The following is a 14,588-nucleotide window of genomic DNA, read 5'->3' on the forward strand; positions in this document are numbered from 1 at the left end:
AGTATTCCTCTATCCACCCTTATGTGACAGAGCAAAGTATGGTGAAGTCTTGCTGTGGGTCTTTACCTTCTTGTTTCTTGACCATACTTTTGTGTGATCTGTCATCATAATACCTCATGTATGTCGTCTAGAGATTGTCTTGCTGTTCTTTCCCAGCTTACAAACTTTAGCAAAGGAACCTTTAGCAAGACCCATTTATCTCAGAATATTAAACTCAGGGACATGGTGCAAAAGGCCATTTTCCCACAGATATTCAGAAATATTTTGCTAGATTTAGAAAAAGATTATCTTTTCATTATTAAATACTTAAAAAAATGTACGAGGCTATTACACTGTTGACGCAAGGTTAGTCACATCAATTTCAATATGAATGCATAGTCATATAACCCACCAATTCTTGATCTAACGTTTACAAGTCAGTGTACCTCCGCTGGCGTAGGACAGAAGTTTGATGGTATATTAGCCATCACTACCCATTCCACAGGAATAATTGGTCACTGATTTTATCATTGCCAACCAGATCTCCCTGACGTATAATATGGAAGAATCATGATCCTGAGAAAATGGATTACCATGATGCTCCAACAGTTAAGGAACACATTGTCAAACTCGGCAGAGAACTATGTTAAGACAATACAACCTCTGTCCTACAAATACAGCAAATAAACCTTTTAATCTTAAATTACTAAAATGTCTGAAATGTGCCAGGATTAAAAGCGATATATATTTCATCCTGCACTCTTGTCTTTTTCTCACTATAGTCTCCTTCTTTTGATGTAGCTCATTTTGATTAAGTGGCTGTGGAATGAATGATTTACTCCAGTATTAAGTGCTAGATCTTTGTCTCAGTGCTGTTCCATAGCTGTTCTTCAACTAAATAGGTAGTACCATGTATCCCAGAGGCTCAGCCTCTCTACAAGTGTCCCACTGTTACAATGATGTTGATTCCACCTGTAAGGGCTGAAATGGTGGTACTTTCATCGGACATAAACACACATCACTAGTTCTAGAATGTAAATTCCTGTTTAATAGGATTGTCTGTCTCCGTTAAGGAGCAAACTCCCATCTTATGTGTCTGGTTGCAGAAGGGATAGGTTCTGACCTCTCATCCCACTGTAGGAACACCAATTAGGAAACAAGAACCTTTCGGCCTGATGATTATGTCTTCTTAGTTTTACATCTGTTTCCACGCGATACCTCGGTGGGAAAACACAATTTTAAAATACTGCCAGTATCTCTCTTTTGTCAATCCCTCATCTTAAAACTGCAAATGTCCATCTTTGGGGCTTATGACCTTACAAGAAAGATTTGGTTACAAATCTCTACACTCTGTGATTCAGAGGCTCAAGGAGATGTAAGATAGTCTTACTGTCTTTTATTGTGACCTTCTTATGATTTGATTCTAAATAGTGTACCTTAAACATTTTCGGGTTACATCTTTCAAAGTATGTTTTTTATTTTATGTATGTATAAGTCTTATAAAGTGCAACAGCTAACCCAAAAAGGGTTTCTCAGCACTGAGCAAAGGAGAAGGGAAACAGATTAATGCTTAAAACAACCTGGTCTTTAGACCCTTGCAAAATCCAAGCACAAGGTGCATTTCCACTGGGACGTGGGAAGAGAGTTCCACAGTTTTGGACCTAAGACTGCAAAGGAACGGCCTACCATACGAGCCAAGCGAAACCCAATGCCTAGCTCAGCGGCCTCAGCGAATGAGGAGGCTGGGAAGGCACCACCATTCATTGATATAGGATGGGACTAGCCCGGCTCTATCCTTGAACATGTAGCACGGGGCCTTGAATTGAATTTGCTTTATTACTGTACACCAGTGAAGCTCTTTAAAGAGGTGTAAAACCAAAGTGTACTAAAGGAGCCGAAACAACAGTCTAGCGGCAGAATTGTGCACCATCTGCAGACCCCGAATGCATGCTTGATCTATACCTAAATAGAGGATATTACCAATATCAAGTCTAGATAGGATTCAGGCTTGAATGACTGTCATTTGGGCTGACTGGGGAATCATCCAAATGATCATTCGAACCCACTTGAGTACAGCAAAGCAGATGGAGGTACCCTTAATCTCCTGGGGCGTCATAGAAAGATGCTCATCCACAACAAAGCCCAAGTTCTTAACCTTGGGAGATGAGTACGGTGGGGTGCCAAGGGAACCAGGGCAATGTTGTGGGCCCCCGAGTTGTGGACTCTTACCCAGGATCATGACCTCTGTCTTATTGTCATTAAGCTGGAGGGAGTTATTATTTATCCAAATGGAGATTTTCCTCAAGCCCAGGTTAGATTGGATGGTCCAGGATCCTGCGCAGGTGACAAGGAGAAGACAATTTGAGTGTCATCTGCGTAAGAGTCAAACCACAATTCCTCACTACCTCTGCCAGAGGGTGGGCGCAGATGTTAACATTGGGCGAATCACTGAGCCCTGTGGACTCTGGAAGTCAAAACCTGCATTTCTGATCTGCCATTGGCCAAAAAGACTTAAAAAGTCTGATCCTTTATAAATTAAATTATCCAGGCAAAGGCAGTACCTTCTAGACCCAAGGTTGCTTGTCTTTGAGCAAGATGAAATGGGACACAGTTTCAAAGGCAGCGCTAAGATTTAATAAAATGAACTCGGCAATTCCACCCCCATCCCAGAGTCTTCTAAGGTGATCTGTGACTCCTATGAGGGAGGATTCAGTGCTGGGCTTGGCCTTGAAGCCGGACTGCAAGAGATGAAGAAGATTTTAGGCCTCCATGTGTGTTGTAAGTAGAGCATTCACAGGTTTTTCCAAACTGTTGGAGAAACTAGGCAGCAGGGAAATTGGTTGGAAGTTCGACCAATTAGTTGGATCCAGGTTAGGTTTTTTAAAAGTGGAAGAACCATAGCATGCTTCCAAATCTGTGACACATAACCCTTCAGTAAAGAAGCCTTGAGGAAATTCATCACCATCTGTGGTATCCTCAGGGTCCAGAAGACAAAGCTTAGAGGGTGGTAAGAGATCCAGAGGGAGAGCCAGATTTAATTGACTGTGAGATTGTCAGAAATGTCACAGTATCCGAAGGAGGCCATGATTTCAAACTCATGATAGGATCCGAGCTATGTGTGCAGTCATTGTGCTCTTCTGGGGAATAGTTTCAGACAAGCTCCTTTCACATAGGCGGAGAGAGTAAGGGTGCTGGAGATAGTTTACCGGGGTCCCAAAGTTATTTTACTACATTAAAGTGTGTATTAGGACAATTTTAGGCATTTGATATTTTTTAAATTAAATAATGGCATGTGTTGTCCTTCAAAATCCACAATAATATTTGTATCGCTGTTTTATACCTATTCTTTGAATCCTCATTGTAGCACTTTGTGGAGAAGAACTTTGTGGAGAAGTGTGGCTCAGGGGTTAGAGGCGGCAGACCTGGAGCTTGAGTTCGGCCCTGGACCAGGGTTCAATTCCCCGCCTCGGCGGGTCTTGGGCTCAAAAATTCCACGGACTCGGTAATTCTCGCTCCGGTGCCTTCTCGACTCATGGGTTCACACTCTGCGACTCTGGGCAATAGCTTGCTTAATCTCCACAACGGCCCCTCGCGGTGGGATGCCTGGCTTTCACCTTGTGGATACCCTGCCAGGGTTATCTCACAGGGGAATACCAGGACGGGTTCCCTAAGCAAGCGCGGAGATGCCCCAGGGTAAGTCGTGCGCTATATAAGTTTCATTCATTTCATCATCATCATTTCATTTCATTTCATTTCACTTCCTCCATAGTCTTTCTAGGACCTTGCAACATTTGTTTCCCCAGACAGAATGATTTGTTGAACCATGGTGCTGGGGGAGAGATCTAGTAGAGTTGGTAGTTGAGATCGGAAGAATAGTCTCCAGAGCATTAGAGAACAAGTTATCTACTAACCCCTAATCCATATCAACTCTTAATCCAAGGTAGGTTTGGTGCTTAGGAGAACTGATATCAAGGTGGAAACATCAAGTTTAGACCAATTCCTATGCTTTGGTGTAGGTTTAGGTGGCCCTACAGGCGGGGAAAGCGAGTTCTTGATGGCAAATCATACAGCAAGATAGTTTGATGGGATGGAAGACTCAATGGACAGGTCCTTCATGTTAGAAAAATGAGGATCCAGAAGGTAGCCAGCCACTTGAGTAGGAGGCTTATTACAGAGAGCCATATTAAGGAAACCCTGATCCACAAGGGTGGTGGCCTGGCTATACTTGGGATCTTACAAATGAATATTCAAGTCTCGAAGTCGTAAAAGGTTTGCAGAATTCAAAATATAGGGGGCCAATAGATCTGGAATGGAAGTACACCAGTCCCTGTCGTATCCTGGGAGACGATAGATCAGAGCTCCAGATATAGTACTTTTGTGTGTCAGGGAAAGATAAAAGAACAGAGCTTCACAAGCAGGAAATGGAAGTTCTTCTATTTTTTTTGTTTTTTTTTTAAAATCTTTTTATTCACAGAATTTTTAAAGTTTTTTCCACCCTCTGGAGCACAGAGGGGGCATGGAGCAAATAATACAGGAAAACAACATTGTCTACTCATATGAGGTTTACAGCATATGTTTCAACTGAGGTAAAAAAGAAACATCTTCTTAATAACAAAATAATACAGCCCTCCATATTGGGGTGAGTTCAATCTACTTATACATGCAAATTAACTTCAATTGCATACTATACATGTTATTCGTTGTTAAGCCCCCTTTTTTTTTTTGTTTTTTAACACAAAATCTACACACTAATACAAGTTATATACAAGTTATATACATATACATTTCCTATTCACACGAATACAATTTATATACAAATTATATACATATACATTTCCTATACAAATCATTCTTCTTCCTTCCATTTCGTTATTATCCCCCATATTTCCAAGCCTATTTTCCTCAGCCTTTTCCCTCTTCTGGAGTAGATCGCTTTTTCTAGATTGTATATACTCAACAGCCTGGCTAACCATTGTTGAAATGATGGAGCCATTTGGTCTAACCATGCAGTGGCAACACACAGTCTGTACACTGCCATAGCCACAAAGATGAAATATTTCCCTGTCTCAACACCATTATTTCCATCTACACCTAGCAAGATAATCGCGGGTGTTAGGTTAACAGGTAGTTTTAATGCCCTATGTAGAAACATTTCTATATCTTTAAGTACTGTAGCTAAACTCGGACATGTTGCAAACATATGGATTGAGTCTGCGACTGCGCTCGTACATCTGGGGCAATTTATACCAGTTGTCGCTCCCCACTGTGCCAGTTTAGCCGGAGTATAATATAGCCAATACATAGTCTTGTAGTGTTGTGCTTGTAATGACGCAGAGCATAAAATATTCACCCCTAATTCTAATGATGTATTAAAACACTCTTGTTCTACGCCCAGCTTCATTGACCAAGCTTCCCCCCATTTAGCCAAGTCATCTGGCCTTTTTTCGTTTAGCTCAAGATAGAATCTTTTAATTGTGCAATCTACTCCAGTCTCTATTATCTCTAATATGTTATTTTTTTCAAATCCACATGCACCCCCTCTTTTGCTTTGTAGGCAACTTCTTACTTGCAAATATTTGAAGAAATGTTGTGTTGACAAATTAAATTTTTTCTGTATTGTTACAAATTGTTTCACCCCTTGTGTCCCCATTACATCCCCTAATTTTCTTATCCCTTTCCCATACCATTCTGTAAAAACTGAATCAGAAAATATATCTCCCGAAAATAACATATTCTTGTATAACCTCGTATACCTATTAAACTTCCCTAAACCAAACTTTTTCATAAAAGCCTTCCATATTTTATGTGCGTCCAATAAGGTCTTAAAGCGTGTTCTTTTAAAATATGCCGTGTCAAAGTTTTTCAAAAAAATATCTTTTATTTCTTCACCCATCAGTATACCATATACCGCTAATGACCCTAAGTGATCTTCCCCTTCTACTTCAGCTCCGCCTATTAAGCCTACCATATACTGCAGGGCAGCGGCCCAGTAATACAACTTAATGTCTGGCAACGCCCATCCTCCTCTTTCTCGCGGGAGTGCCAGAAACCTCGCTGCTCTTCTAGTTTTACCCTTGGACCATATAAATTTGTTGATCAAATTTTCAAGGAAGTTCTTCTATTTTGAATGTATATATATTCTTAAAAATTATAGCAATCCCTCTCCATCCTATTCAATCTATCTCGCCTAACAATCAAGTAGTTGGAAGGAAGTGCAGCGATCACATCAGGTAGGGATCCATAATAAAGCCAAGTCTCTGTAAGAAAAAGGGTGTCGGGATTATGTTCCCATACAAAATGAAATAGGTTTTGCTGATGGTTCACAAGAGAATGGCAGAAATTACTTTAAAAAACTAAATTCATGCACGCCGTTTCTGTCTAAAGGTGATGTAGAAACACAGTAGTCTGCGTTACAAATCAACCTATTAGCACATGAGGCAACATGTTGGAGAAAACGATTGCAGAAATTGCATATTGACGGGCTCACACCTAGATCTATAATCTGGCAACCAGCAGGAAGAACTGGATGCTGGGCCAAAGGTTGCTCAGATGAATATGTCAGCCTATCTGTATCTGATGCATAACGCCCAGGATCGTTTTTTAATGGCTCGTTTTAGGCTCAATTTCTTACCTAATATACTGGCTGATCCACCAGGTTTTACTGTAACAATTGAGCAGAAGGGTGCCTGCGGCTGCGACAATAGGTCTCCGCAGGACACCCTTCATTTTGTACTTTTATATTCTTATTATAGGACGCCTAGACGGAAATTCTTGGTAAACATTTTAAAACAGGCGAAGTTTCGTCATGCCACAGATGCCTTACTGTTTTTAGAAAGAGCCAATGACGCATACACCTTATGTTGTGTAATGAATTTTATCAAGGTGTCAGTAAGGCTGAGAAACACTAGAGGTTTGAGTTAATCAATGTTTAAGATAAGTCTGTTTCTACCTTTTATCTGTACTGACGTTTTTATATGGAGTTCAGAGATTGTATTTAATCCTTTTTTTAATTGTACATATATGCTTTTATGATGTTTTTTTATTCATCGAATAAAGATTTCTGAACTGAACTGAACTGAACTGAATATGTCAGCCTATTTAACAAAGTAGGAGCATAGTTCCTGGCCCTGGACGGATGCGGTCGGGTGCAGACGGGCTTGCCTTGGGTGCGCCTTCGGCGTGCCAGCGGCGCTTGTCCAATGCGCGACTTTGCTCAATCAATCAATCAATCACAACATTTATATAGCGCACTACTCACCCGGAGGGTCTCAAGGCGCTAGGGGGGTGGGGGTAGGGGGGGGGTCCGCTACTGCTCGAACAGCCAGGTCTTGAGCTGCTTCCTGAAGGCGAGGTGGTCCTGGGTCAGGCGGAGGTGGGTCGGGAGGGAGTTCCAGGTCTTGGCGGCCAGGTAGGAGAAGGATCTTCCTCCTGTGGTGGCTCTTCGGATGCGGGGGACGGCGGCGAGGGCGTGGCCGGTCGATCGAAATTGGCGTGTGGGAGCGTAGAAGTTGAGGCGGCTGTTGAGGTATCCTGGGCCTTGGTTGTGGAGGGCCTTGTGTGCGTGGGTGAGGAGACGGAAGGTGATTCTCTTGTTGACCGGGAGCCAGTGCTGATCTCTCAGGTGTCCGGAGATGTGGCTGCGACCGGGGATGTCCAGGATGAGTCGTGCTGAGGCGTTCTGGATCCACTGGAGTCTCTTCTGGAGTTTGGCGGTGGTTCCGGCGTAGAGGGAGTTGCCGTAGTCCAGACGGCTGGTTACGAGGGCCTGGGTGACCGTCTTCCTGGTCTCGGTGGGGATCCACCGGAAGATCTTACGTAGCATGCGCAGGATGTTGAAGCATGACGACGAGACGGCGTTGACTTGTCTGGTCATGGAGAGGGAGGAGTCCAGGATGAAGCCCAGGTTACGTGCGTGGTCTGTTGGTTTGGGTGCGCTGCCCAGGGCGGGGGGCCACCAGGAGTCGTCCCAGGTGGAGGGTGAAGATCCCAGGATGAGGACTTCCGTCTTGTCCGAGTTCAGTTTCAGGCGGCTGCTCATCATCCACTTGCCTACGTCTGTCATCCCTTCGTGTAGGTTGGCTCTGGCGGTGGCAGGGTCGTTGGTGAGGGAGAGGATCAGCTGGGTGTCGTCGGCATAGGAGATGATGTTGAGGTTGTGTTGGCGTGCGATGGCTGCGAGGGGGATCATGTAGAGGTTGAAGAGGGTTGGGCTGAGCGAGGAGCCTTGAGGAACGCCGCAGATGACTTCGGTGGCTTCTGATTTGAACGGGGGGAGGCGGACTCTCTGTGTCCTTCTGGTGAGGAACGAGGTGATCCATTCCAGTGCCTTCTCCTGGATTCCGACGTTGCTGAGGCGCTGCACTAGGGTGCGGTGGCAGACAGTGTCAAAGGCTGCGGAGAGGTCTAGGAGGATGAGGGCCGCTGTTTCTCCGTTGTCGAGCAGGGCTCGGATGTCATCGGTAGCTGCGATCAGGGCAGTCTCGGTGCTGTGGTTGGCCCGGAAGCCAGACTGCGAGGGGTCGAGGGATCCGTTCGTCTCGAGGAAGGCGGCCAGCTGCTTGTTGACGGTCTTCTCAATGACTTTTGCAGGAAATGGGAGCAGCGAGATGGGGCAGTAGTTCTTGAGGTCGGTGGGGTCGGCTGATGGCTTCTTAAGTAGAGCGCTGAGTTCGGCGTGCTTCCAGCTCTCCGGGAAGGAAGCGGTGTCGAAGGAGGTGTTGATGATGTCTCGCAGGTGGGGTGCGATGATTACGTCGGCCTTGTTGAAGACGTGGTGAGGGCAGGGGTCGGTCGGAGATCCGGAGTGGATGGAGTTCATCGTGCGGATGGTGTCTTCGGTGCTGATCGGGGTCCAGGCGCCGAGGGTGGTGGTGGGGGGTGGTGGTTCAGTCGTGGCGTGCGCCGGTTGAGGGCTGAAGCTGTTGTGTATGTCCGCGATCTTGTTATGGAAGTAGGAGGCGAGGGAGTTGCAGAGGTCTTGCGAAGGGGTGATGTTGTTTCCGGCGTTGGGGTTGGAGAGCTCTTTGACGATGTTGAAGAGTTCCTTGCTGTTGTGGGCGTTGTTGTCCAGTCATTCCTTGAATGCAGTTTTCTTGGTGGCGCGGAACAGTTGGTGGTGTTTTCGGGTGGCGAGCTTGAGGGCAGTCATGTTGTTCGGTGTAGGGTCTCTGCACCAGGCTTTCTCGAGGGCTCGGCAGTTCTTCTTGGAGCTCTTGAGTTCATCGGTGAACCATGGGGCTTACTTGCTGCTGGGTCTGCTGGGCGGGGTCTTCTGAGGGGCGAGGTCGTCTGCGCAATTGCTGATCCACTTCGCGAGGTTGCTGGCCGCCTGGCTAGGGTTCGTTACGATGGTGGGAGGGTTCAAGCTCAGGGAGGTCGCGAGCTGGTCGGCTGTGATCTTGTTCCAACTTCTGCGTGCGACCTGTTGCTGGTGGTGGTGGATCGTGGTCCTTCTAAAGCTGAAGTGGACGCAGCTGTGGTCCGTCCAGTGGAGTCCGGTGGCGTGGCTGAAGGCGATGTCCTTGTTGGATGAGAACACAGGGTCGAGTGTGTGTCCGGCGTAGTGGGTGGGGGTGGTTACCAGCTGCTTGAGACCGAGGTTGGCGAGGTTGTTCAGCAGGGTGGTGGTGTTGCGGTCGTTGTTGTTCTCCAGGTGGAAGTTGAGGTCCCCGAGGAGGATGTAGTCAGCGGAGGGGAGGGCGTTCGGGCTGATGAAGTCGGCGATGTATTCGCTGAATTGTGTGCGTGGTCCTGGGGGTCTGTAGATGAGGGTGCCTCTGAGGGTGGTCTTGGAGTTGATGTGGATCTGGAAGTGCAGGTGTTCGGCGGGTTCGAGTTTGTCGTCGGTGTTGGTCGTGATGCGGATGGAGTTCCTGTGGACGATGGCGATGCCTCCTCCTGTTTGGTTGACGCGGTCCCTCCGGATGATCTTGTAGCCGTCTGGGATGGCGATGGCGATGTCGGGCGCTGAGGAGGCGTTCATCCAGGTTTCCGTGAGGAAGGCGACGTCTGGGGCTGTGGTGTCGAGCAGGTTCCAGAGCTCGACGGCGTGTCTGTGGACGGAGCGGGTGTTGAGCAGGATGCACTTGAGGTGGCTGCTGCTGGAGTTCGGCTTGGTCGGTGTTGGTGTGGGTCAGGTCCGGAAGCAGGTGAACTTGCAGGAGAGGCAGCAGAAGGGTCCGTGGGTGCGTCTCGGGGCGGCTCGATAGCAGCCCGGGATTCTACCGGCGTTGAGTGCGTAGAGTTCGGTGGCGTCGTAGGTCCGGCGGGTGGGCTGGTGTCTGCGGGAGCCAGGGGTCCAGGCACTGGGCGCAGTCCAGGCGCGGATGGGCACAGACGTGCTTACCTTTGGCGCGCCTTTGGCGCACAATCGGCGCTCCCGCTGCGCGTGACCGCTGCACGTTCGCACGGTCGCCATTTATGGCGAAGTGCAAGGGAGGGCGGAGCAGCTGGGAGGAGGGAGCGGGGAGGGCACAGAAAGAAAAGGGGGCATGACCAACCTAACGGAGGCGGGAAGCGGGGAGCGGGGCGGGAGGGCACAGGGGTCAACAGAGGGGAGAACAGCACAGGGGGACAGACGAAGAACAAACTTTTATTACAATGGGGCACACAGAAGCACAATAAAGGGGCACAAATGCCTAAATAGGCAACAGAAAATCACAATCACATATACCCAGACCACAGGAGACCACGCCGAGCGGCGGCAGGGGGCGTGGTCAGCCGGCAGCAGGCAGGGTCAGCGAGGCAGGCAGGGGGCACACGCTACAGCTGGTGGCCGTGCGGCGCGGGGGTGTCCTAAGACTTTGCTGCAGTCCTCATTTGCAGGTTTGAAGCGCTTACAGACTCTGCCCCGCCACACAATAGGTTCACCCCCAGCTTGAGCAAATGACGATAATTTCTATTTAAAACAAACTGCGCATCAATAAAACAATAAAACGCAGAGATCGCTGTTTAGTTTCGGTTTAAAAGGTCAGGGTGAAATCTGATTACAGACTTTAATGCAGGCACGACCGCACTGCAGGCCACATTTGCACAGTGGCGCGCTTACAGACTCCACCCCTGTCGCACTTCCCTTAAGACCCGCACAGTGGTCTGGGGGGTCCTGTGAAATAACACATTTTTAAATAAGGGCAAAATAGTCCATAGCACACATACAGCATGAATTCTGTAATTGAGGTCATTTTTTCAATTGCATATATTCACAATTGTTGTAGACCTCATCAATTAAGTATCTGGACAGTGTATGGTTATTTAACCCTAAAACGAATGTATATATAATATAATTTATATATATATATATATAAAATATATGTGTATATATATACATATATATATATTATACATATATATATATTTATATACGAAAACTTAAAATGCTGGCAGAACTTGTCATGTAGCAGGTATTCATAGTTGCCTTCATTTCTTTCAGCATTCAACATGTATATGGAGCACAGCACCCTCCATTTGATCCACTGCTCCATGGAAGGTAAGACACATAATACATTTTGACTTTTAATTTGTTTTATATGTACAATTGAATAGTTGATGATTTTAACATGGTGGACCCCTTTCTGGTTTTGGCTGTTGATGTCAATATTGCTTTATAAGAAAGTAGGATTTACAACTGCAGAAATCTGCCTTTTCTGCATCCCCAACCCAAATTCTTCACCTTATTATTCATCCTGTTTTTGCTGTCTTTATAACTCTATGCACTCTAGCATGGCTGAAAAGACGTGCCTGTGCTTCCCCCTCTAAACTATCTGCTGTACATTGGATTTCCCTATTTGGTCGGTTTAACTTCGCAATACGTCCGTTATAAATGGTGTCTTAAGTGCACTTATAGAATGAAAAGCTAAATGTCATGTGGGCTGCAGTGTACATTTATTTATATAACCCACAAATGCAACACAAATATATTTCTTGCAGAAGCCCTGCTGCTCTCTGGCTAGAATGCAGTTTCAACACAATCCGGGATAAACACCTTTGGCATGTGGGATAACCCTATTTCTATATATTCATAAATCACTCCTAATGCGTGCCTTGTAAGCCCACAGGGCAGTATCCTACCTTATACAAATAGGACACACTACATATTGGGGTTAGTATGCCCTCACATTGAAAGAAAACCCACAACTTTTTCACGTTGTAGGCCTGGCTAGACTTTTCTCTAATATGTCTAGGTGGGCTTAAAATATTTGATTAACCACCTCTGTGTAAGAAAGGGCTACGAAAATGCCTCAATGTTATTTCCTGGTTAGTTTTTTAAATCTGCTTAATGGTGAAATCAAATTTTAAATAACTTAAGCAGAAAAATAAACGTTGTAAAATGTACTTTAGACTGTTTGAGCCAGAACTGGCTTAACCCAGTTCTGCCACTCTCCTCACCTCCAGAGCTGGAATACAGATCCTTTGTTGAGAGAGTTAATGTACTTGAGTCACAGAACAGTCTGATCTTCTGACCACTTATCAGGGTTTAGATATCTGGGAGAGGACATGAATAGCTGGCAGATCAAAGAGCAGCTTCAGCCTATCTCTTTTGACGTGGAGATGCCAAGAACGGATTCTTCTATTCATTCCCAGGTCCCACCTGGACAGCCAGGCTACACCCAGTATTAGGGAGAACACAGTTGTTACCCTGTCAGGTAGGGGATGGCCGAGAAGATGAAGCCATGCCTGCCTGGAACTAACAGAGTCCTGTCATGTTGAAATAGGAGATCCTGAATAATTATACTGTAAGGCAAAGAGAAAGTGCTGCATAAGGAGGTGCAGCAACTGTGTGGAAATAGGTAGGATTGGTTGGCATATATTCTCCAATCACTGGAAAGTACACAGGACAAATTTGTGGACCTGGGAAGAATTTGTCTGAAGAAGACAACCCTCCTGAAAGAAGGACCTGACTTCTGACTCCTCCAGGAAAAAGAGAAATCACACAAGGTTGCAAGTATTCATGAATCCTGCTGGCACCTGCGCACTGTAGCTGCTTTCTAAAGGTCACATAGTTGGACCCGTGTTTACCTGCTTCAGGGACACAGAATGCAGAGGACTTCTGACCCTGAGAGGGTCCAGCTAACATAAGAAGACTAGACCCTGCAAGAGACCACTCTGGAGAGAGGCCTGGTGCCCAGAGGCCCGCTCTGAGAAGCTAGAGGCTACAGGACTGATCAGAAGAAGCTTTCTCAGCAGTTGGAGAATAGTACTGATGGCGAAAACTTTGATTATGACAAACCACTTGGTGTACAAGACCTCCTCTGCATCATGGTCGGGCTGAAATTGCACCTATGTCTTGGGCAAAGACAAGCTGTTTTTTTCCGTAGTACTTGACTTTTTTCAAATCATATTCTTTAAAAAAAGAATCACCTTATCCCTTTATCTTAATTCGATGATCTGATACATTGTCGTATTTCTCTGATTCTATACTAATTTTAGGTTTTTGTTTCCCTGGTGAGCCAAGTTAATTGCTCTGCTGACAAGATGAAGGGTCAAAGGCCTCCCCCACTGGGTGCTTGGGCCTGTTCCTTGCATGTGATAATTAATTTTTACAGTACACCATGCCCGAGAAGGATCATCTCAAGAAGCACAAAGGGGAAAGGCTATATCTCTTTACTGAATCATAGAAGGGCTATCCCCTTCGACATTTTGGAGGGAAGGGGCAATCAGGGGTGTGGTTTCAGGCTCTTAGAGCGGTCTTTTAACAGACTCGCTTCAAGTCTCCATTTTGAAATATCCCAAAATGCTGTGCAGTAGATTGGGACTGAAATGGAGTGATGTGTCATCCCATGAATGAACAGAAGGGCCTACCTTTTGAAAATCTTTGCCTCATTTAAAAACGTCTACACAAGGGATAGAAAGAAGATGGATCTTGCAGGATGCTGAAAAAGTCTAGACACCTGTCTGGGGCGCTGGTGCACCCTGGACCTGGACTCAGTGGGACACTGTGGATTCACCTATAGCAGGGCAAGTGGCACTGGCTTCCTAAAACCTTCAGAGACACAGTAGAGGGATAAACCATTTAAGGGTCCGTGGAGGAGAAGGGAACTCCTGAGGACTAACGCTGCACTGCAGCTGGCAATCCTGTCACTTCTGCTATCACACAGATGTCCTTCAAGTGGCCATGGGGGCTATGTGACCTGAAGAGTGCAGGCATGGAGGCATTTCTGCCTGGAGAGCTGCAGGGTTCAGCTACAGGCAACCACAAGCTGAGTAGAACACCAGGTCCTGAGTACGGAGCTAAAGCACAGAAAATGCAACCTTCACAAATGAATAATAAAATTAGCAGCTAGGAAGCCTGAAGAAACCCATCCCAGTGGCTAGAGCTGGACACTGGGAACAAAATGACAAAAATTAGTTAATCGCTAACAGGGCTTAAGAAAAGGGGAGAGAAAACTGTTCCCCCTTTAGGACCAGGTGAGCATGCACTCCCCTACTGGTGCCTCAGGATAAAAGAAAATGCCTTCGGGAGCTCATGTACACTCTCTCATTTGCATCATTTATATGGTCCCCTTGCATCCCATCTCCTTCTGAACTCGGGCAAAGATTAGCAGTCAAAGGTGAGCGCTATCAGGCTTTCTTTTTCTCCACAGGGATTCCACCGCCTCTGTTGGCCCAAGATG

The 14,588-nt window shown here is 46.2% G+C and overlaps 1 protein-coding gene across 1 annotated transcript in view; it reads left to right on the forward strand.

The window, feature by feature from the left end:
- Positions 1-14,588, forward strand: part of TBC1D22A (TBC1 domain family member 22A) — a 2,197,648-nt gene that overhangs the window by 92,158 nt on the left and 2,090,902 nt on the right. Inside the window, exon 2 of the mRNA XM_086967294.1 lies at positions 11,408-11,464. Coding sequence (XP_086823420.1) covers positions 11,408-11,464 — 57 coding nt within the window. The remainder of the gene's footprint in view (positions 1-11,407; positions 11,465-14,588) is intronic.

The sequence above is a fragment of the Lissotriton vulgaris genome, chromosome 1_1 (assembly GCF_964263255.1).
Source record: "Lissotriton vulgaris chromosome 1_1, aLisVul1.2, whole genome shotgun sequence".
Lineage (NCBI taxonomy): Eukaryota > Metazoa > Chordata > Amphibia > Caudata > Salamandridae > Lissotriton > Lissotriton vulgaris.